This window comes from Lottia gigantea, assembly GCF_000327385.1.
Source record: "Lottia gigantea unplaced genomic scaffold LOTGIsca_92, whole genome shotgun sequence".
Lineage (NCBI taxonomy): Eukaryota > Metazoa > Mollusca > Gastropoda > Lottiidae > Lottia > Lottia gigantea.
This window is the reverse complement of record NW_008711014.1, coordinates 431,645-454,721: the sequence shown is the minus strand read 5'-3', so window position 1 is coordinate 454,721 and position 23,077 is coordinate 431,645. Positions and strand designations below refer to the sequence as shown.

The following is a 23,077-nucleotide window of genomic DNA, read 5'->3' as shown; positions in this document are numbered from 1 at the left end:
CAAACAGTGTGGGTTAATCTCATTGATCAAGGTTCTTGAAAAAAGGATTTTATGCCATAGATTCAAAATCCCAAAGACCTAGCACATCGATACTCCAATAGTACTCTTATAAATGCATTCATTTTGATGTTGATGTTGTGAAATACATAGATCTTGTTGTATAAAGAAATATTTTCAACGGAGCACCCTTTTTGACTAATTGACCATCATGTAAACAGAGTTCAATCTTACAAAAAATATAAGATAAAAGTGAAGGAAATAGGACAGTAATAAAGTGTTAATTAATCCAGTAAATAAATCACTTGCTGATTAACTGAGTTGTGATGACAGATAAAAACAATCTGAATAGAGAGATATAATCTGAACATGTATCAACTCTACTCACTAATCTTTCTATTATATACACTTTCAAGGTTGCTGTATTTATTATAGATACATAGCCCCTTTTTATTATTGTTTATTTTTCCATTAAAATAATAAAAACAATTTTATCTTTTGTTACAATACAGAGAATGTCTTGCATAGTCACAAGTGGTAGGCCTTGTTGTAAATGTAGTGAAATCTCCATTTTTAATACATGATTTGCAAATGAAATAGAATTTCTTGATTAAAACGAATCAAAATGTTGTTGAACTTTTTGGTAATAAGCTGAAAGTACTCCTAATCTGCCTCAAAGAATTTTGCTTGACAATAATTTATCTGTATTTGGTGCCTGTTTTGGAGAGTCCACATAGCTATTGTAATGATGCTTCCAGGTATATTTAATGTAATTATGGTTCCAGTTATTTTAAATGAAACGTTGAAACAAAATTGATTTTCGTTTACATGAAGAAAACATTGATTAACCAATCCTCTTTCAATTAAAATTCTAAATGTAATTCTTCTGAATTTGAATGGGAGTGTCTCCATTTAGTTTTTCAAAGAAATAAAACTATGTAAGAAAAGAGAATTAATCTTGTTTAATCAATGAACATTGCCATTAACAAACTAATGGTAAATAGTCTCTTAAATTGAACACTAAGAAAGACAAATATCAATTTTAATGATTTATGTTTTAAGAGTGAATGGGACTCTTTAAAGTAATTGAAGCTCAACCTTGCCTTTGTCTTTTTCTTATGAAATGAATGATACTGATTGAAACTTAGATCATAGTCTAGTTCCCACCAGACAACTTATAATAAGAGTTTTAATGACCAAATAAAAGGGACTGCTACAAGGCTATCTATTATGACCTATCTCTTTAATAGTATGTAATAGAAGTTTTAAGTATAGGTTCTATAACAAGTGAACTATTATTGATGTAAGGTTAATATCAGTGATAAAGGGTTAAACTTCATGAATTGATCATAAGATTTCATACCCAGATTTTACCCTTTCTTCCTCGCTTATTTAACAGTTGTGTCTATTGAACCATATTTGATAATTCAAGGGGATAGATAATTGTAATCATTAATCAGTTAACCCCTTGCATTAGTTTAACTCAAAGATTAGCAATGAGCACTTTTCATAAGACAGTCACATGAGTCTGTATTACAACAATTTTTTAAAGAGTATAGGTGGCAAGAGAGGGCTGTATTGAAAGAGCCACCTGAAAACATTTTGGCCAGTAATTGTTAATTTTCAGGCATGATGAAAGAAACTATCTGGCAGATATCATCTGAAGACTTATGCATGTGATTAGACACTTTTCACCTCCTTTGCTTGGTTTTCAACTAAAAATGATTCTTATGTTTTATTTACATTTGGTGTACTCATTGTTCTAAAGATGGGCCATCTTTGAATGCGTTAGTCATGGTATGAACAATCTATGAAAGGACGTAGTTCAAAGATCAGCTGGTAGATAGAATCTTTTAAACAGAACTCACTTGAGATTTAATATCACCAGCAATGAAATGAGAAATTGAAAGCCAGAGTAGGCTAGTTTGTTAAATAGTCATAAGTGTTCCTTTCAATAACTTACTACTCCTCCAATAAGTTTATTTATTTCCAATAGCTGAATATACAAATATATTGACTTATTACTGTATTTATTCAGCTTATATTGATTCAGTTGACTTTATTCAACCAATATTATGTCTAATTATAGTTAAAAGATGACTTTTAAACAATACCAATAACTCAGACAAATGAATGAGCTTGAGCTTCACAGAATATTTTATTATACATTTTGACATAATATGTAGTTTCTGAAATCAGGTAATAAAAGGTCATCAATTTTTAGAAAGAAATGCTTGACCTTATATTACTCTGAAATCAACAATGTTATTTACTACTTGCAAATATGTTTGTATGGAGGAAATCGATTTGAAATAGTGATCAATAGGCTACTGTAAATTATATTCAATTGTCACCTTATCTCCATTTGAAGAAAAAAAAAACTCAATTATACTTAATTGAAGTATTGAAATATACATTGAAATCAACAAGTAAATAACAGTTATATGTTCTGTGCCTCTTAAGTCGAAAGTTAAATGGGTTTCATAGGTGATATTCATAATTTCTAAAAAGCTTTATTCTGTACTTGAAAATGACAAGAGTATCAATTACTGCTCATATTGTCTCTTTCCATGTCCTCTAAAAGCTAATAGAGAATACCAGATATTGTACTAGGTTCTATTCTATAGTTTAAACTTGGTAAATACCTTCTTCCGCTTGTTATTTAGCTCAACAATAGACACGTCAATATTCAGATTATAGAAATTGCTTTTAAATCTTCCATCTTAATCTTGATTCAGTTCAAATTGCCTTAAAGACAGTATTGACTTTGTTTTTAATCAAATAGATCATTGAATATAGACATGAAAATGGTGTCTGGCTTCTACAAACTTTCAAACCTGCATAGGCCCATACATTAGGCCTGTACTGAATTTGAAGATTTTGGTTAGGTTATTAACAGGTTATTTGCGATGCTTGACTCAAGCAGCTATAAGTGTATTTTTCTGACCACTGGACTCTTTGAAATCATATTCATTAAAAGAAAAGATCTAAATATCATGAATCTTGGTAGGCCAACAGTTGCCTATTTATATTGATATGTTTTAACTAAAGAGATTTTGGTGTACTTGTACTTGAAAGACAAGAAATGGCCAATTTGTCATTGTGACCAACTGACCATAGTCCACTGGCCTTATTTAATCCACATTCAACGTGTGATGGTCATAACCAATGTCAATATTATCTTGTTGATCTGACAGAGTCAGACAAACTTTCTCATCTTCTCAACAAGTTTTAACATCAACAAGTTGGAGGTACTTGGACCAGTGTCTTGTGCCTACATCAACAAACTTGGTATACTTGTATCATGCCTTACCCTGACACCATCAACAATTAAACATCTTCTAGCTGTATATCAAACCCCAGGTGTTAATAACTTCACACTACTAATAGACAATATTTGATAGGTAGTAAATAACCATTTTTATAAGATATACAGAGAAACATCATGACCAAGACCCATGAAATTTTCTCGTATTTGACAAAAAAATGTGTCAATTACCATTTGTATAATATTCAATAATACATATAAGATCTGAGAATTTCAATCAAGTGCCCGAAAGAACCTAGGAAGTTATAAGGAACTTTCTATTTACTGCTACAAAATACCCAAACTTTACAATCTACCTTACGCAGTAGATCTTCCAAAATATCACACAAACCATTGTCACATGGTGGCCTTTACAATCTATCCTTCACACTTGTTATATTGTGACATTTTTCAAGTATTTGCGCAGAAACTATTTTTGAATCTTGAGTAACAAACTAAAAACCCGTAAAAACATACAGCACATCTCTAGAATTCAGACAATCTACTTTCAACAAAGCATACACCTCAAAGGTTCACAAATTTCATCCCCTGCAAGGTTTTGCTGTGCTGCAGCCATATCCTGGTGCCTGAAGTAGATCCTCCAGGATATCACACAAGCTATTTTTATATAGTGGCCCTATAAAGTATCTGCTTAAAAACCATATTGGAATATTCTGGTACAACCACAAAGCCACCAAAGATACGCCCAGTGCATCCCTTATTGAATTGCATCCATAAACCAACAAAAGAAATACCCATGGCTCAAAGCAGACCTTCTAAGTTCACACAAGCCATTGTTAAATAGTGGTCTTTATCAAGTGCTTGCTCAAAAACTTGACCTTATTTCCTGCCATACTTTACGTGTTATTGTTGAAGAATGATCTTTCATATGTATTGTTTTATCTTCAATGTTGAATATTGATATTGTCCTCCTTCGAAACATCTTGAGAGATAGGGTGTATCTTACCACCTAGCTTGGCAATTCAAGTTCCTAGAATAAAGAGCACCAAAATAACTATTGTGTGACTGTTCAAGAGGGAGGCAGGGAGTTATCTGGAAATGTGGGTAAAATCTGCCCTGCATTCAATACAAGCAAAATTTCTTCTTAACGTTTCTACTGAACTATTAGTATGATATAAATAGGTTACTGAAGGGAAAGCAAACATTTTTTAGTAACAGTTTGATTAAAATGGGCAACTGAATATCATAACCATAATATCTGGATTGGGATTGTGTGTTTGAAACTTGTTGGCAGCATGATCTGAGTTGAATCATTGATAATGTATAATCCTATGCTTGAATTGCTATATACTTATAAATTGTATATTTTATATTACAGGCCTATTTAAGAGAAGGTATAGCTTTACAACAATTAGAACAACATGGAGAGTCTTTGGCAGCCTTTGCCTCTGGTTTGGCTCAGGAACCAACCAATGTTACACTACTGTCAGGACTGGCTGAGGCAGCACTTAAATCACCACTCAGAGGTTTGTATATTCTGTAAATATTTGGCTAGCTCTCTGCAACAGTATTTAATGGTATATATAACACACTATGAACAGATTCAAAAATAAAATGCAAACCAGAAAACTTTTTAATCTGTTCTATCTTTTGTAGGACGCCTTCAGTGTTATAATTTGATAAAATTTATACTAATATTTCTCATGAACCATGTTGTTGACCTTCCTATCAAACCATGATATCAGATTATATAATATTATTGAAACAATAGATGAGTGTCAAAAAACTGTACACCTGTAGCCTACCTCTAATTAAAACAAGGTATTTTTCTCACAAGCATACATCTGATTATAATATTACTAGTAGTATAAGTATATTTCTCAGGTGATTTGAGATGATTTTGCCTGCCATATCTTACTTCATGACATGTAATGGCTAACCTACACGTCTATATGTCCTATAGAGAATATTGAACGTCGATCATTGAGCAGCCCCGTGGGTCATGTCCGGCATATAGAGCCAAATCAACAATCCTGCTTCATGAGAAAGTATGATGTCCAGTGTGCTAGTATAGATACATTAAAACATGTAATAATAAATTGTATCTGCATCACTTGACACTTTTTTAATTGACACAATCACGATACAAAATTGTTTAGAGCAACTTAGGTCTGTTAGGCAGTATTTTTAAAGATAAAAGCTTATTTTATTTTCATTACAAAAATAGAATTTAGACACTACATCATCAGATTTGGAAAAGTTAATCCTAACGCACTAGTTTACAGTTTAATAGAAAAGTAGCTAGTTTGAAGTTTACATGTAAACGGAGCTAGTTTTATCAATCAAACAAAAGATTTTTTTAAATACAGAATTTGAATTCAAACATCAAAATACCTGATTTTAAATCTAAAAGCCTTATTTACATTGATAGACAATATAGCTAGTTGAAAGTTTACATGTAAACGAAGGTAGTTTTATCAATTAAACAATATAAATATCAGATAGAGTATAAGTCAGAATAATTTACATATATTACCTGTGTTAAGGTGTTTTTACCTACAATCATTGTGTTTGTTATTTTATAGTGCATTAACTTCCTCATGTTATAAACCTACACTCGGCTCCTACATGTCTCATTCTACACAAATTCTAATTCCGATGTTATTTGACCACCCACAACTTAAAAAAACATGGATACCAACAACCACCCATTGCCCACTCATTTAAATCTGGCTTTAAAGAAAGCTGACATCAGGTTAGCAAAGACAGATGCTCTTATGGCTTTTTTTTGGTGTGTTGGTCTAGCTTTAGTCACATCCTAATTGCAATGTTACTTGACTATCCTTAAGTCACAAAATGATGGACACTCAGGACTACTTAGTGCCAAAAGTAGCATAATACACCCTGTATGATTTACCATATTTCTTTTTCGTTTTGATATTCCAGATTTGAATTTTTTAAAAGCAATGCAATATGAGTAATGATGATATAAAGCTGAAGTCTGTTTAGCAATTTTAGAAATTAATCTGGCTGAAGAGAGAATAATTTAGAAATCAACCAATTTTTAACAATAACTCTTTGCCCCATTTATCCTTCCCCTTTGACCCCTTGACCCCTTGACCCCTTGATCAGATTGTCACTATATTAAGATGAGTAGTGTTCAAACGTAGGAAAAATTTGCTAACACCAGGATGTGAACGAGGTCAAAACACGTTCTCTAAACTAGGAGGTAGATTCTGTTGCTTTTCAACAATTTACTGTCATCAGGTACTTGGTGACAATTTTCTGTTGATTGTGTGCGAGACTGGTTTGAACTTTGACCCAATGTTTCGTACCTAACGTAACTTTGACATGGTAGTTGTTTAAATACTGAGAGTCTCCAGAAAGAAAGCTATAGATAAATAAATTATTGACTTGTTATTGACAACAGATAAAACAAAAAACACATAAAAGTTACATCTTTCTGTGCAAAAAAAACGGAAAAAAAAACCTTTGAACTAAAGATTCTAGACTAAAATTTTACATTATACAGGATTATTATATTTTACAAATTCAAAGATTATAGATATTTCAACACATTTTCTTTTTTTGATATTATAAATCCAAAGTTGTTACAATATTGTTGACAACCTAGGAAAGGCTTCACCTGAAGAAGGTGGTACATGAGAAGTCTTGTAAAGTTATGTACAATATCAGCAGTGAAATTAGACTGCTCTGTTGACTGTTTAAAATATTCATGACTGGTCAAGGCATTCACCTCTTACACAATAACATAGAAAAAAGATACTAATATTGTTACACAATAAATCAATATTGATTTGGATAATTTTTGATTGTATTTTCAGAACATTTGGCACCAACATTCCAGCAGTTGGAAAGATTACGGTTAAACCGAAGTCCTTTTGTAGTGATAGCCGTGATTGGTCAGGAACTATTATCTACTGGACATTATGCCCCTTCCACGTTGATGTTAGAATCAGCCTTAAAGATTGGAACATGTAGTTTAAAATTAAGAGGGTCTGTGTTCTCAGCATTGTCCAGTGGTTATTGGGGGTTAGGGAATCTGGAGAAGGCTATTCATTATATGCAACAAGATTTATCTGTAGCCAAATCATTAGGTAAGTGGTACAGAATTAATTATATGGCACTCATTATGCAAAATTCCTCTGGTATATTATGATGTCTATTCTTGCTTCAATGAAGTCTTATATGTCATAGCCTATTTGTTGTGGATAAATGAGAAATCCATGAGTATCAGAATCCAAAAGAAATTGGTTTATAAGTTAGCAGCAGAGTCTAAGCTAAGAGAATTATATCCTGTCTAGGCTTGATCTTGTCTAGAAATGAGAACAGTAAAAGATGCTCAGTGTTAGTATGGTAAATATCATACACGTCTATTGTATAGATAATATCATAAATTATATAACAATTTCCACAAATTCTTATACCATCAGCAGTATTGAATATCATCTATATTTCTTCCATGTTTCATTGTAGGCGATCAAGAGGGAGAGTGCAGAGCTTATGGAAATCTGGGTTCAGCATTCTTCTCAAAAGGAAATTACAAAGAGTCCTTGACCAATCATAGATACCAGCTAGTGTTAGCCATGAAACTAAAACAAAAACCAACAGCATCATCTGCATTAAGTAGTTTAGGACATGTATATACTGCTATAGGTGATTACCCCAATGCTCTGGCTAGCCATAAACAATGTGTCTTATTGTTAAAACAGGATAATAATAAACTATTAGAAGCTAGAGAAATCGGTAATGTGGGTGCTGTGTATTTAGCTATGGGAAACTTTGATAGTGCTGTAGAGTGTCATCAAGAACATCTTAAAATGGCTCGAAGTCTCAAAAACAGTGTAGAAGAGGCTCGAGCCTATAGTAATCTAGGAAGTGCTTATCATTATAAACGTGATTACAATCGTGCTATGGCCTTCCATAAACAAGTATTAAAAGTGGCCGAATCCAGAAAAGATCGGACTTTAGAAGCAAGAGCTTATGCTGGATTAGGTCATGCTGCTCGGTGCTCTACTGATTATGATACTGCCAAAGGATTCCATGAAAAACAATTAGACAATGCTCTCCAAACCTCAGACAAAGTGGCAGAAAGTCGTGCGTGTGCTAATTTAGGAGTGATATACCATCAGTTAGGAGAGTATGAAGCAGCATTAAAACTTCATAAAATGAATTTAAAAATTGCAAAATATCTTGGTGATAAGGCCAGCCAGGGTCGTGCCTTTGGTAATATCGGAAATGCTTATAGTGCTTTAGGACAATATGAAATGGCTATCAAATACCATAAACAGGAGTTAGGAATCTCATCTGAGGTGAATGACAGACATTCAGAAGGTTCGACACATGGGAATCTTGCGGTGGCATATCAAGCATTGTGTATATATGACAGTGCCTTACAGCATTATATGGCTCATCTTACCATTGCTCGTGAACTTAAAGATCTTTCCAGTGAAGCTAGAGCTGTGTGTAATCTAGGTAACTTCCATTGTGCTCGAAAGGACTTCTCTGAGGCCATCCAATACTATGAACAATATCTGAGTATATCTCAAGAACTTCAGGATGCAGACAGTGAAAGTAAAGCCTGCTTCCATCTTGGCTATGCTCACTTCTCCTTAGGTAATCATCTGGAAGCAATTAGATACTATGAACAAGATTTGGCTATAGCTCGAGAACGAAAGAACAGACTTTCTTTAGCCAGAGCCTACTGTAATCTTGGACTTGCCCATAAAGCTTTACATGACTTTACTGAAGCATTAGAGTGTCAGAAAAAGTGCTTAGGGTTAATGAATGCTCTTAAAAATGGACCTGGAAAATTCAAAGCATTGGGCAATATCGGTGACTTAATGCTCAAAACTGGAGATGCCGTGGAAGCCATTAAAATCTACAACCAACAATTACAGTTAGCTAAACAGTTGGAGAACCAGGAGCTCCTCGCCATTGCATACGGTTCTTTAGGTGTGGCCCATCGAAACATAGGACAAAATGATAAAGCCTTGGGTTTCCATACTCAAGAATTAAACACATATCAGGAACTTGAAAACCTAAAAGGGGAATGTCATGCTCATGGACATCTTGGTAATGTATACATGTCACTTGGTAAATACCTCAATGCTTATAAGTGCTACGGAGAACAATTAGAACGCAGTAGGGAACTACATAACAGTAATTTGGAAGCCCAGGCTTGTGCTAATCTGGGAATAACCAAAATGAATATGGGACAATTTGAAAATGCTATAGGTTTGTTTGAGGAACAGTTAGCTATGTTAGAACAAGCCTATGGTAATACGGCCATGCAGGAGAAGGGACAAGCATTCGGTAATCTAGGAGATTGTTACGAAGCTCTTGGAGATTATGAAGAAGCAATAAAATGTCATGAACAATTCTTAACCACAGCTCAGCAGTCCAACTCATTATCTGAACAAGACAGAGCATATAGAGGACTTGGCAATGCACATAGATCAATTGGTAACCTCCAACAAGCATTAGTGTGTTTTGAAAAACGTCTTGTGGTAGCTCATGAAGTGAACAGTAGTGGAGCAAAAGCCTCTGCCTACGGTGAATTGGGCTGTCTGCACAGTTTACTAGGAAACTATGAACAAGCCATATCGTGTCTAGAGCATCAACTGTCAATTGCCAGGGAAATGGGTGATGAACAATGTGAGAGTGATGCAGCTTGTGGACTAGGAGGTGTCTATCAACAGATGGGTGAATATGAAACAGCATTGAAATATCATAAACTAGATCTGGAGATAGCTGAACGAACCAACAACATGGCTTGTCAATGTAAGTTACTCTTCTTCTACATTTGACTCTCAGGGATGCTGTGGCTCAAAGCAAGATGCTTGCTAACCTGAGGGCCCTGGATTACTACTTTTCTACATATGTCACTTATTCCATAGTTTTTTATACAGACCCAGGCTTAGACAGACAGTTATTTTGTAAAAATTATAGTTTTACATTTTGAAAGCTCTATTGATAGTAGTTATCTTTAATCCATGAAATTATTATTTGAATTTCAGGTCGTTCGTATGGTAATCTTGGTCTATCGTATGAATCTTTAAATAATTTTGAACAATCTGTCAAATATCAAGAACAACATTTGAGTATCTCAGCCCAGATGAATGATAAAGTTGCTAAAACTCTGGCTTACAGCAGCCTGGGTAAGTAAACATATTGTTCAGAATCTATATTATGAGCTTATTAAGTTGACAAAAGCAAGGTTTTATATATCAAGTCATGAATTGAGGTGCTGTGTGTCATGGACATTGGATGAGAGACGACCCTTGACATCAACAAAGAGAGAGCTGGTCTGGCAAAGTTTCTTTTATTTCACAATGTATAGTTTTTTAATTTCTTTTACATCAGTGGTCTTGTATTTGCAGGGAGAGTACACCATGCTCTAGGCCATCATACAGAAGCTGTCCAATATTTACAGCAAGGATTACAGATAGCAGAACAGTTAAGTCGAAGAGAGGATGAAGCTAAGATAAGACATCGTCTAGGTCTAGCTCTGTGGGGTAAAGGAGATTTAAAGGAGTGTCAACTACAGCTGTATAAAGCAGCTGATCTGTTTGAAATGATACGAAGAGAATCTCAGTGTTCCAGTGATTATAAACTCTCTCTGTTTGATCTTCAGACGGCTTGTTATCAGGCTCTACAGGTTAGTCTTCCAGTCTTGATTATCAGAAGGGATATAATTGTCATCTAAATATTGCTTTTATCAGTTGATAGACATTGTTCTATCATGCTCTATAGGTTAGACTTAATGAATATTTTCATCTGAACTTACATTAAAGAGTTGATAAAGACAGGTAAGTCTTCTGGATTCTTAAATTTCAAAGTTTAATGGTTTCTAAAATAGATGATAAAATTGATTTTTGACCTATTTATCACTATTTTGGAAATTAAACGTCAAAACAATATCAGGTTTGTCTATAGAGAATTAAAAACAAACTTGTGTAACAAATGAAATAAAAGTTGTTCAAAGATACTATTAAGGCTGTGGATTTTTTTCTTTTGCCAATTTGACAATTTTAACAGTCTGAATTCAATTCCACTTAATTTGACATAAGTTTAAGTATTTTCAAGATATTCTTGAATCGTATTTTTGATTAATTAAAATAACTTTACTGGCACACTTATAGAGTCTTAAAAATCAGATTTATTGCTCTGGAACATCTGTCCAAGTGGAAGCACTCAGTATGTTATCTCTAAACATGTCTGTACAAGCTATACTCTCCTTAATATCAATAAATACAAGAATTTAGAGAGAGTTAAAGAGTGGACCCCCTGTAATTTATTGTCATCAACTTTTACATCAAGTACTTTTAATACAGCTCTTATCATCAACTTTATAATAATTTAGAATATCTCAGAAACAAATTGAGAAAATGACTGTAATGTTTGAAGTATTGTCAAGTATTATAATACCACTTAGAAAGATATTAAATCATTTATTTGGTGTTAAAAGGTCTTATTATAGAATATAAACTACTACAAGGGATATGTGAAGGAGTAATTTTGTCCTCTAATTTAAACATGTTTTATAAGTGTTATTGTTCTTGTGTTGACCTGCTTTTTCAAACTTTTGAATTGAATTAGTAAATTATCTTATTTTTGATAAATAAAAGGGAAATACTTCAGAATATTGATTTGAATATCTTTATAGTTCAAATTGAGTTTAGATAAAAAGGTTTATTTTTTCAAATGTATTTTGAAACCTGGTTTATTGTATATCAGTCAAAACTATATATATATATACATCACCATACCATGCATTTCAAAGTTGGAAATAAAAAATGAGTAGGCTGATGCTGTGATCTGGTAGAATTACCAGTACTCCTTGACTACCTTCATCAACCAAATTAGTCATAAAAACTCTATCTCTGTAAGCCTATTGCCTTAATCCTATGTCTCAAAACTGGAAAAGAAAAGGCTCATCCTCTTGCCCTAGCAAAATTATCTATGTACTGTTAGGCATTGTCTTCATGATTTTAAGCCGAAACAGAAAAATAGAATTTCTCAAAGTCCAACTTTTATTTCAGAGAGTATTAGTGGCACTGAACAGACATGATGAAGCTTTGGTGGTAGCTGAACGAGCTTGTACTAGAGCCTTTATAGATCTATTATTAGAACGACAAGCTGGTTCAGCAGGGTTGTTTAATGGAACTACAATGGATCTATCACCTATTACTATTGATCAGCTGACACGAAATGTAGCCAGTCAGCAGTCTCTAGTCTTATCATTCTCCATAGCTGCTGGATACCTCTATAGCTGGTTACTGACTCCAAACGATGGTGAGTAAAGAATCCTGTTTTCTAACTATGAATTGGTTCTGAAAGTTTGTCATCAAAGACCAGACGACTATTTCCATCATGTTTCTGGCTTTTTAGAGTTTCCAATTCTAAATTAAGTTTTATTATCAAGTCAAAGAACAGTCTTTCTAAAATCTTCCTTTTATCTTTTCAAGAATAAGGCTGTTGCCTGGTCTGGTGTTCACCATCTTGGAACACCAGATTCCATTATGCAATTGTTAATCAATAGGTTGTTTGTCCCTGCCTTGAGGTCTATGACATGTTTTACTGTTTTTTTGACTGGTGACTTGAATTTGACACATATTGTTGTTTAACCCTCTAGGTCTAGTAAAGTTTAATGAGTTGAATCTAAATGATATAGAATGTGATCTAGACCAGCAAGTAGGTAATAGTACCAATGATATACAGAGCATCATGAGCTTTAATAATGGTACTAACATCTTGGACCACTGTATCAGTCAGATCAGAGAAACTATGGGAGTTGACACCCATCTGTCTCACAGTTCTTCTCAAAGGTAAGTCTTGATATATCACAATTCCACATTGAACTCAATGATTAAATACCAATAAATAATTTGGCTTAAAATTCCCTGCAAAATCCTTCAGAATTAAGATTGTCACAAATCGTTTTTCATCTTATGATTTTGACCCAAAAACTTTTCTTTGCTTTTCCAAATGCTTCGTAATAATATTGTTATTATTGTGTATTGTAGGAGTTTAAGTATCTATCGTGGTGAAAATGTGGATGATTCAGGAAGTGATACAGAAGAGGTGTTCCAGGATAAATTGGAAGTTATTGGAGATCGTCTCAATGCGGAAAATGACCGGACAGGATTCCTGAGAATGGTGAATCGGAATTCCAACTTCAATAGTTCGAGCTACAGCTTAAGCAGCCTGTTCAGTTTATCCAGTAACTATCCAAGCAATCCCAATCGCAAAAATAGCACAAAGACCAAATCTTCCAAATCCCCCTTGACATTATTGTACCAGTATCTCTTTAGCTCTATGGAAGAAGCTATTACTGAGGTTACTGATGGTACAGTTGATCCCATAGACTTAGTGCTTGTTCTTCAGGGTGACCTATACCTCATTCCTTTCATGATGCTCCAAAAGGAAAATGAGGACTCTTTTTTCTTTGAAAAATTTAACTTAATTGTTGTGCCATCTATTAGTGCTTTACAAAATACGCAAAAAGTGGACAAATATGGCCGACCTGTGATAGACTCTTCTGGAGCTTTGGTGGTTGGGAATCCCAAACTCACACCCTCAGTTTGTCAGCATTGGCATCTAAAGGAAATCCCTGGAGCTGAGTATGAGGCAAGGATTGTGGGTGAGCTCTTATCATGTAGACCATTAATTGGACCAGAAGCCACTAAAGGAGCAATTCTCCATCAGCTCGAACAAGTGGAAGTGATTCATTTTGCAGCTCATATATCATGGAAGTTATCATCAGTTATTCTCTCCCCTGGTGAACTACCTTCCCAGCGTTTCTCGTCCATAGATTCAGACAGTCAATCGAGTGATATTAATAACATTGATGGGCCAGCGCTTTCAGAATATTTGCTAACTGCTGCAGATATTTTGAATCTGAAACTTCATGCTAAGCTGGTGGTGATCAACTCTGGATACACTGATGATAAAGCTGGACGTATCAACACTGATGGAGTTATTGGACTGACCAGAAGTCTGCTCTCAGCTGGAGCTCAATGTGTACTGTTCTCACTCTGGTCTGTACCTGATCAAGCCTCGAAGATTCTTATGACGAACCTACACAAGGGACTTCAAGAAGGACAGAGAGTGACTGAAGCCCTGTCCACAGCTGTGAAGATGGTTCAAGCAAATAAACAGTTCTCCCATCCATCTAACTGGGGTGGTTGGGTACTAGTTGGATCTGATATCAAGTTAAGCAGTAAAGTAGCTTTGATGGGCCATGCTATCTGTGAAATTCTACAGTCACCAACACAGTGTCGTGAAGCCATGAGAGTACTGCTTCACTTGGTAAGTTTTTTTTGAATAATTCCAGCTTATAATGTTCTGGAAGTATCGTGCCTGAAGACTCATATCAGTAGTCCGAGAGGCATGTATCTGTCTATCAGAAGTAAAAACCAATAACTCAACAGTTACCTAACCTCTGAAATATAAGCGATAATTAGAGATAGTATCTGATGAATTAAGTGGCTTGGCCTAAATGTTACTACTTAAATAAATACCCCACTGAAAAACTAACATCAAAGTATTTTATTTCAGATTGAAAAATCTCTACAAAGAATCCAACAAGGAACCAAAAACTCTATGTATACAACACTTCAAAGTATTGAGAATAAAGTTGCTAATGTTAATGGATGGAAAGATTTACTGTTGTCTGTAGGATTTCGATTTGAACCAACAGGGAGTGGGTTTCCACCAGCTGTTTTCTTCCCTCAATCTGATCCTACTGATAGACTGACTCAAGCTAGTTCTAGTCTTCAAGCTCTTTTAGGTAAATACCCCTAGTTTGATTTAATAACTATGGATCTGAGGTTTCTATGGAGAACTTTACCATGACAGTGTTCAGTATCTGTACAATTATCTGAGCCCAAGTCTACAGTTCCTTTTTGATCCAACTTAGTTGTTGTTTACCTCAAATGGTACAAATGCATCCTTGATTTTTAACTTCGTTTGGAATGTTTAGTAGACCCTTGTGCATATTTAATGAGCATATTTTATTCTCTAGGTTTACCACCCAGTTCAGTAACAGCTCTATCTAAGTTTGTTACAAGTTATGATGTTGGTGTAGCTCTGATCACAGTGGTGAGTTTATATTTACTATCACACAGTCAAAACAATTCAGCAAAGAAATACGAAAATGACAAATAAATCAAAGGATCATCAGGTACAAATAAACCAAAAATATCAAAGCAAGCGAGCAGTTTTTGTTCAAATTTCTTCTAATCAATTGGGCTTTACTTGACTATTTTATTTCCAGATGCGGGAAATACTAAGTAAACTGTTAGCTAAAGAAAATGGTATAGATGTGATGGTCAATGTTAAACTATGGAGGGTCACAGGGTGCCATGAGTTCCTGGCATCTCTTGGACTAGATCTGGTGGAAGTTGGACAAGATAATGTTACTCTCCGATTGAGCAAACAGGCTGTTAGACGACATTTACAGTTTGCTCTTCAATCTTTAGTAGCTCTATTTGGTAAGTTTTATCTACATATATCCCAGAGTAGCCTGCACAAATTTCTTCACAGCTTTACTTATTAGCTCAACTAAGACCAAAACATGATGTAAAACTCTGAAATGATAAAGAATTCAGATAAGGTGCAAAGCAGTATAATAATACAGTGTTTCCTAGCTTTTATTGACCAATAATAATGCATGAAAAGAACAACTATGACGATTCTTTGATGTCTGTGCAACATCGCATAAATTTCCTTCCTTTCATTGTTTCAACAATCCCACCACCAAAACATCCAATGATTTTTCTCTTCAGAAACCCAAGAAGCACCCAAGTTACTGACATTACAGAGTTCTAGCAGTCTGGAGAGTCTATCGTCTTCTCACAGTAGCTCTGTATCTTATAACAGTACCCCACCACCTCTATCACCTAAAGGAAGAGGTTCCATGTTTAATCCTGCTGAAATGGAGAAAATTAGATCCAATAAAACTAGTCTAATGAGTCAGGTATGTGATTTGTTTTTAAAGGAATTCTAGGCATCAATCAAACAGCAGTACAGCATACAAAAAGTCACCTTCAAAACTTAACCTATTATACCTTTCTCTTCCATTTTAAATTCTGTCTTCACCTACTATTTTTGGAACATGTTGAATGCATTCTATATTATTGATCTTCTGGTTGATTCAATCTTTCAATCAATCGTCACCATTTATTACTACTATGCGTGATTTCTGTGATTATTGAAGGGAGACAATTATATTTACGAAACTTATAACAACTTGCGGACTACTTTCTGAAATATGTCCAGAGTTAACTGACAACAGCGCCTTCTTGGGAAAAAAAATAACACTGTATACTCATTCAATCTGTAAATCAAAGGGAAAAAGACTGGCAACAGAGCTAACATGAAGGAAAGTGTTTGTCATCTGATTATAGAAAATAAGATGTCTTGAGAGACTGTTAGCACCGCCTCTGCCTAATCCAAGTGTAAAATATATATAATAATCTTTTCATTGTTTGTCTCTTTACAGGGTCCATTAGTGGGAAAGAAAGGAACATCCAAATATGGGAAACCAACCCAATACGATCCTGCTATATATCTATCCCATCAAAATAAAATACGGAATATGTACCCAACTAGTAGTGATACAGACAGCCCAGTGTTTACCTCGGAAGAGTGTTCCATCATGAGTTCCCCTAGTCAAGAAGAAATGGAATCCGGAAAGGAAACACCTCAGCCAAACGTAAGAAATATGGCCTCCATGTTTGACACTAAAAAGTCCTCTGTGTCTAACGAGTCTCAAGTTTCTCGAAATAAACTGAAAGAAGTGAACAGTCGAGCTTTGTGTGAAAGTTTGACCTCAGATATGCAATCTTTGTCAGGTTCTACTGGATCAAATAATTCAACTCCATCCAGTAACGCTTCTATAGATCATTCGGAACTAGCCAAACGTATTCTGGCTGATGTCAGCTCTCAACATAAAGCTGTGCAAGCGATGCAAAGGGTCAACATGGCTAAATCTCAGGAAAATAGCAGACGTATTCGCGAAGGTGTGGCAGAAGTGTCTGAGGACAATAAATCTGTGAAATTTGAACAAGACTCGACCAGGTCAGTGTCTCCAGTCCAATATCATACTATTTATAAAGACAGTGATCTAGGTTTAGACGAGGATCCTCCTAAAAATTCTTTTGATCGGAATAAACGACGTAGTATCCTTCCCAGGGATCAGTATTCATCCATTGAGCGTTTTGGTAACAAGAACAATACTCATGATAACGTGCGGACTAGATCTAGTGTTGATACAAGTAGTGTAAAAAGTTGCAATAGTGATAACAAAAGTGATGTAACTTCAGTTCACAGTTATCAGGATTATACTGATAACGTGACACAATATGGTGATGCGCAACAACAATCTAATGGTGATGATGATGAATATGCAGAACTGTGTCGTGCTCAAGGTGCCAAATTTCAGACTCAATTTACTTCCAGGAAACCTCAAACATTCCAAAGCAATAATCTGGGAACTAACATTGTTAACGATTTACCAACTTCGCGACATTCCGCTGATTTTTTATGCCAGCCCCCTCCTTTTACATCTAACCCTACATTTCAAACATTCCAATCGAAATCATTGTCACATCTTGGAAGTTTAACTTCTGGACATGTTGGTGCTCAAAGTGGGGAGAATAGCATCTCCTCTGAAAACAGTGAGGGGACAGACAGTAATCCTCAATCATCAGTTTCTAGTGGTTACCATTCCGAGAAAACTGAAAAGACAAATCGGGATTCATTTACCAAACAGTTTGTGAGCAACTCTCCTGCTAATTCTGTGTCTTCGTTACCGCCCTTCCGCCCATACAACAACCCCGTGACACCTGTTACTCCCTTCATTAAGACTAATGCCTTACAAACTCGTCCAGAATCAACTGCTTCAACTGGTAGTCAATATTCGTCTGCCTCATCCAATAGATCTGTCATATACCGTCCAAACTCCAACACAACCTTGAGCTCACGATCTTCCAGTTCCATCTTGCGTCCTTTAAGCAATCAGATCAACAACATTCCAACCTTTGATCCTTCCAAAAACAAGAAGAAGGTCAGTTTCTCAGATTCTGATCGGGAAGCTTCCTTTGATCTTGATGGTGATGTATCTCCCAATATGAACAATATGAACAGCCTTCAAGCTGATAATGGGTATGAATATTTGAGTCTTCAACGATCTTATGGTCAAAGACTGGCACCAGACACTCAAAATGTGATGAAAGACAATAGACAAAGGTTTGAAAGGTATTCACCCAATAACAATGAGGTCGGTGCATCAAGATCAAAAGAAAATGGCCATATATCCGGGTCACCTTTACGACAACTAAACTCTAATAAATCTCCAGTACAGCTTCGTTCTGTAAATACAGATAAAGACAAAAAGTCTATCAGTAAAAGCAAACTACTTCAAGCATCCAAATGTTAAATATCTGTTGGCAAATTTAAGTGTTACCTGTGATTAGTGTCTTTAGATGAAACAAAAATGAATTGCACCCCTAGAAACAAAACGACCAATTCCCATACTGCAACGAAATACCATTGTCCCCTGCCAACAATCTGGCTACGGGCCTGTTTAGATGTTCAATTAAGTTTTAGTGCTGGTTTTAATTCATCATGTCCCTCCTACCAAGTGAATATTCTCTATTGGTTAATATGACCAGAAATTGTTCAGATGAGAAAAATATCTTGAAGGTACCCGTCTGGTTAAAATAATATAATTGATTTTGTGAATTTTGACACATATTTTTCGGGCCAAAACATAGTAAAATGATATTCTTAAATTTGTTATAATTTTGTGGGGGTAATTGCGGCTGCAAACCACTGTTCTAGGGCCCCCCATGTACCTTCACTCGCGTCGCCACTGTATGTGCACGATATGTTTGCATCTGTTGTCTTTGTATGCTATGCCTACAATGATGGACAGTATTTGCGTTACTATATTTAATATCAACAATAGCTTATGGATGTCAGCTTGTCTTGATTTGTTCTTCATTTTAAATCTTCACGAACTGTCAAATGGCTTTAAGGCTTATTTATATTTTATATTAAAGACATATTTAAATGAATTATCGTATGTAACTTTAACACCATGTGTTCAAATAGCAGTGTATAAAACATTGTATAATTATTGTATATTCTGTATATTGTATAACATATATGTATACTGTATAAATATTATGTATTTATGTATAGTTTATAATATACAATCTAATATTGAAGTGGATTAAATAATGAATATATTTCTTATGTCTTTATCTTTCATAAATATTTGCTGGTACTCTGTTTTCTCACATAGTAGGCTCTAAAAAATGACCACAAATATCTTCATGCCAGTAGTGAAGATCATAGATTTGACAGTGAAATAAACTAGCCACATTTAAACCACAAACGAACATATACAAAATATATTCATTTATCAAATTTAGACCTCTACAGAAAAGGGTATATTTTATATAAAGTGGCGTTAATGACAATTAATAAAAGACTTTCACGACAAAAGTTCTGCTTGCGATCGGCACCAGACGGAAACTGCCGAATGATATCTAGGATATCCATGGAACGTTTTAAACAAATTGGGTCTGATTGTGTTTCAAAAAATTAGGTTAATCCCCTTAATTGATATCTCAAAGCTTATACCAAAACCGTGAATGCACTGTAGTATAATCAGTCTCCGATCTTTCGACTGTAATATTTTGAAATCGCAGACTGCGCTATAAGAATATGTATTTCGACATACAGTGAAATTGTTTTCACAACATCTATCTGTAAGGACAACAACCGAGTTGCTTCCCTTGAAGTATAGGGGGACAGAACTGTGGCATTTTTATTCTTCAAACCCAACTTCCACGAACCAGGGGTTCGTTTAGATATTTATTAGAGGGCAACATCCAAGTCAAAATCAATATGACTCTGTACCCGATACTCTTTTTTGTTGCGTGATAATCTTGTCGAGAACAATCCCTATAACAATTTAGGCAATTCACTTCTATTTAGTTCATTAACCAAAAAATCAACAAAAGTAGAAATCGATAACAAAAAACAGCTAGATAATGTCAGATCATTAATATCAATTGTTTTTTGTCTACGATTTGCTTCCGCTTTTAAAGTCAATTTTATTTCACATATATCTACACTTTAAAACTATCTAAATAGTGAAGCCCAGCGAGCACCCCAGTATTGTATGATGTTGAAATGACGATGATAAAAAACAGCATGATCATCAGTGATTAAATCTTGTCGGACTTTAGTCAATGTCTTCGTCAATACTTCTTTCCAGCGTTGGTTTATATACTATTAAATAGGGTTGAGCTTTTTTTTGTAATCGTTAACATACAATAGAATTCAGGGCTGTAACTACATCAAGGCAAAGCCTCCTGTCGAATTAGACAAAAACAATAAGCAAAAAGCGATTTGTTAAAAAACATTAATATGATATCCGCTACATATATCTCTTATTTGATGTCCAAAGTAAAGCTGGTTACCGTTTGAAGTCTATCGCAATCGTTGTAATGAAAAACATAGCCGACTACAAAGACAATAGGATTTTTGCATCATAGAAAAGAGACCCTGATTACGGCCCTGGAATTCCTAGATTTATTTTAATATACTTATCGAGATTCTTATCCGAAACTTGCTAACTCCTACCTACCATCTGATAAATATTAACATCCTCACTCTATTACATTGAAATTAAAATATGAGACACGAATACAGGCAGTCCGAAACCGGCTGACTATGATCTGGTCTCTGATGGTTTCCTACAAGGTAACGGCAAGGCAGAACTAAGTGTTTTTTTTTTTACTTATTTGAGAGTTTATATATCTTTAGAGAACCAAACATCAAACACGATTATATTATTTTTACCTTCGATGTCTTATGGGAGCTAGAATTATACAATAAAATAGGGTCAGAAAGTGTCGGACTATTAGAACGCGTGTATTAGTTCTTCTTTCGTCAATTTTTGATACAAATCATAACGTCAGACTCGATTCCAAACCAATCATAGAGAGAAAAGATTTCTACCACTCCTCCTATACAGTGTGAACACCTACAATACTTCATCAATAAAATACAACAATCACTAACTCTCATGTCATAGATCACTGGTTAATCGTATAACAAGCACCTGTTATTAGTCACCATTTAGTCTTGGTTGTCATTAAGTTAAAGTCATTGATACATGTTTATTTGGTGCTTGTCTTTGACATTTTTTTGGTGGAAGGAAGTAACAGCCTGCGGTTCCTGTAAAGTTCTTGATTTGAAATGAAACCAATGAAACTCACTTCATTTATTTGTTTTCTGCAACTTTTACTCGTTAACGGTAAGTCTTTTCAAGATTTCACTCGTACAAAGTGTATGGGATATCAAATGTGAAACCCATCGTCAGAGTATCTGGTTTTGAAAAAGGGTTAACACCGAAAATGTTACAAGCCAAAGCGTAGTTTTTATTTGACAAATAATGCCCTTTCATGTGTTCTCATCTAAACACATCGAATTTCTACCTTAAGTTGCCGCGCCGATTAAGCGTGGACATAGACTTTGAACAACATTAAGGAATGAGTTATCTTGGGATATACAAAAGCGGACACAGTTTACGTATAAATTTTCAAGCCATTTTCCTCTTTTTTTTTTAAATGATATTCATAAATCTTGGTTAATCAATGAATGTTAATATTTTTTTTTTCGTAAGTCAGATACGTGATTCGGAATAACTAATTCTATCTTAAATGAAAAACAAAAAATACAGTATCATAATGTTTTTTCTTTCGATATATTTTATATTCTGCACAATATACGGCATAACTGTTAACTTCTGGTCAGGTTAGTTAGTTGGAAGCTGTCAAGTCAGCACCCGCTTCCAGCTAACAAATATATTAACATATATCGCAGACTAGATAGTTGTTGGTAGATGACAAGTTAACGTCCGCTTCCAGTTAACAAATATCGCAGACTAGGTAGTTGTTGGTAGATGACAAGTTAACGTCCGCTTCCAATTAACATATATCGCAGACTAGGTAGTTGTTGGTAGATGACAAGTTAACGTCTGCTTTCAACTAACTGATATCGCAGACTAGGTAGTAGTTGATAGATGCGTGTTAACGTCCGCCTCCAGTTAACAAATATCACAGATTACGTAGTTGTTGGTAGATGACAAGTTAACGTCCGCTTCCAGTTCCAGTTCACAAATATCGCAGACTAGGTAGCTGTTGGTAGATGACAAGTTAACGTCCGCTTCCAGCTAACAAATATCGCAAACTAGGTAGTTGTTGGTAGATGACAAGTTAACGTCCGCTTCCAGTTAACAAATATCGCAGACTAGGTAGTTGTTGGTAGATGACAAGTTAACGTCCGCTTCCAGCTAACAAATATCGCAGACTAGGTAGTTGTTGGTAGATGACATGTTAACGTCCGCTTCCAGTTAACAAATATCGCAGACTAGGTAGTTGTTGGTAGATGACATGTTAACGTCCGCTTCCAGTTAACAAATATCGCAGACTAGGTAGTTGTTGGTAGATGACATGTTAACGTCCGCTTCCAATTAACATATATCGCAGACTTGGTTGGTAGCTGTGGTAGTTTATAGTAGGATCTGGATCAATTGAATGGTTCGGTACTGTTGATTTGGTAGTAGAAAAGGTCCGGTCAGAATAATGGTCGAGGATATCAACCTCCTACTTATTACGTGACAACAATAAAAGTTCAAAAAGAAATAGGCTGGACACTATATAGAATTTGATGGATTGAAAAAAAATCGATTTAAAAACGGACCTA

General features: G+C 34.9%; 1 protein-coding gene across 1 annotated transcript; it reads left to right on the top strand.

The window, feature by feature from the left end:
• Positions 1-4,637: 4,637 nt before the first annotated feature.
• On the top strand, positions 4,638-16,298 carry LOTGIDRAFT_134708 (hypothetical protein; the record flags this gene model as incomplete). Its single annotated transcript, XM_009068651.1, has 12 exons — positions 4,638-4,791; positions 7,111-7,383; positions 7,763-10,069; positions 10,306-10,450; positions 10,673-10,946; positions 12,331-12,583; positions 12,924-13,116; positions 13,360-14,599; positions 14,849-15,080; positions 15,315-15,391; positions 15,567-15,783; positions 16,078-16,298. Coding segments are annotated over 12 exons (5,586 nt in total), but the record flags the coding sequence as incomplete, so codon positions are not given.
• Positions 16,299-23,077: the final 6,779 nt, after the last annotated feature.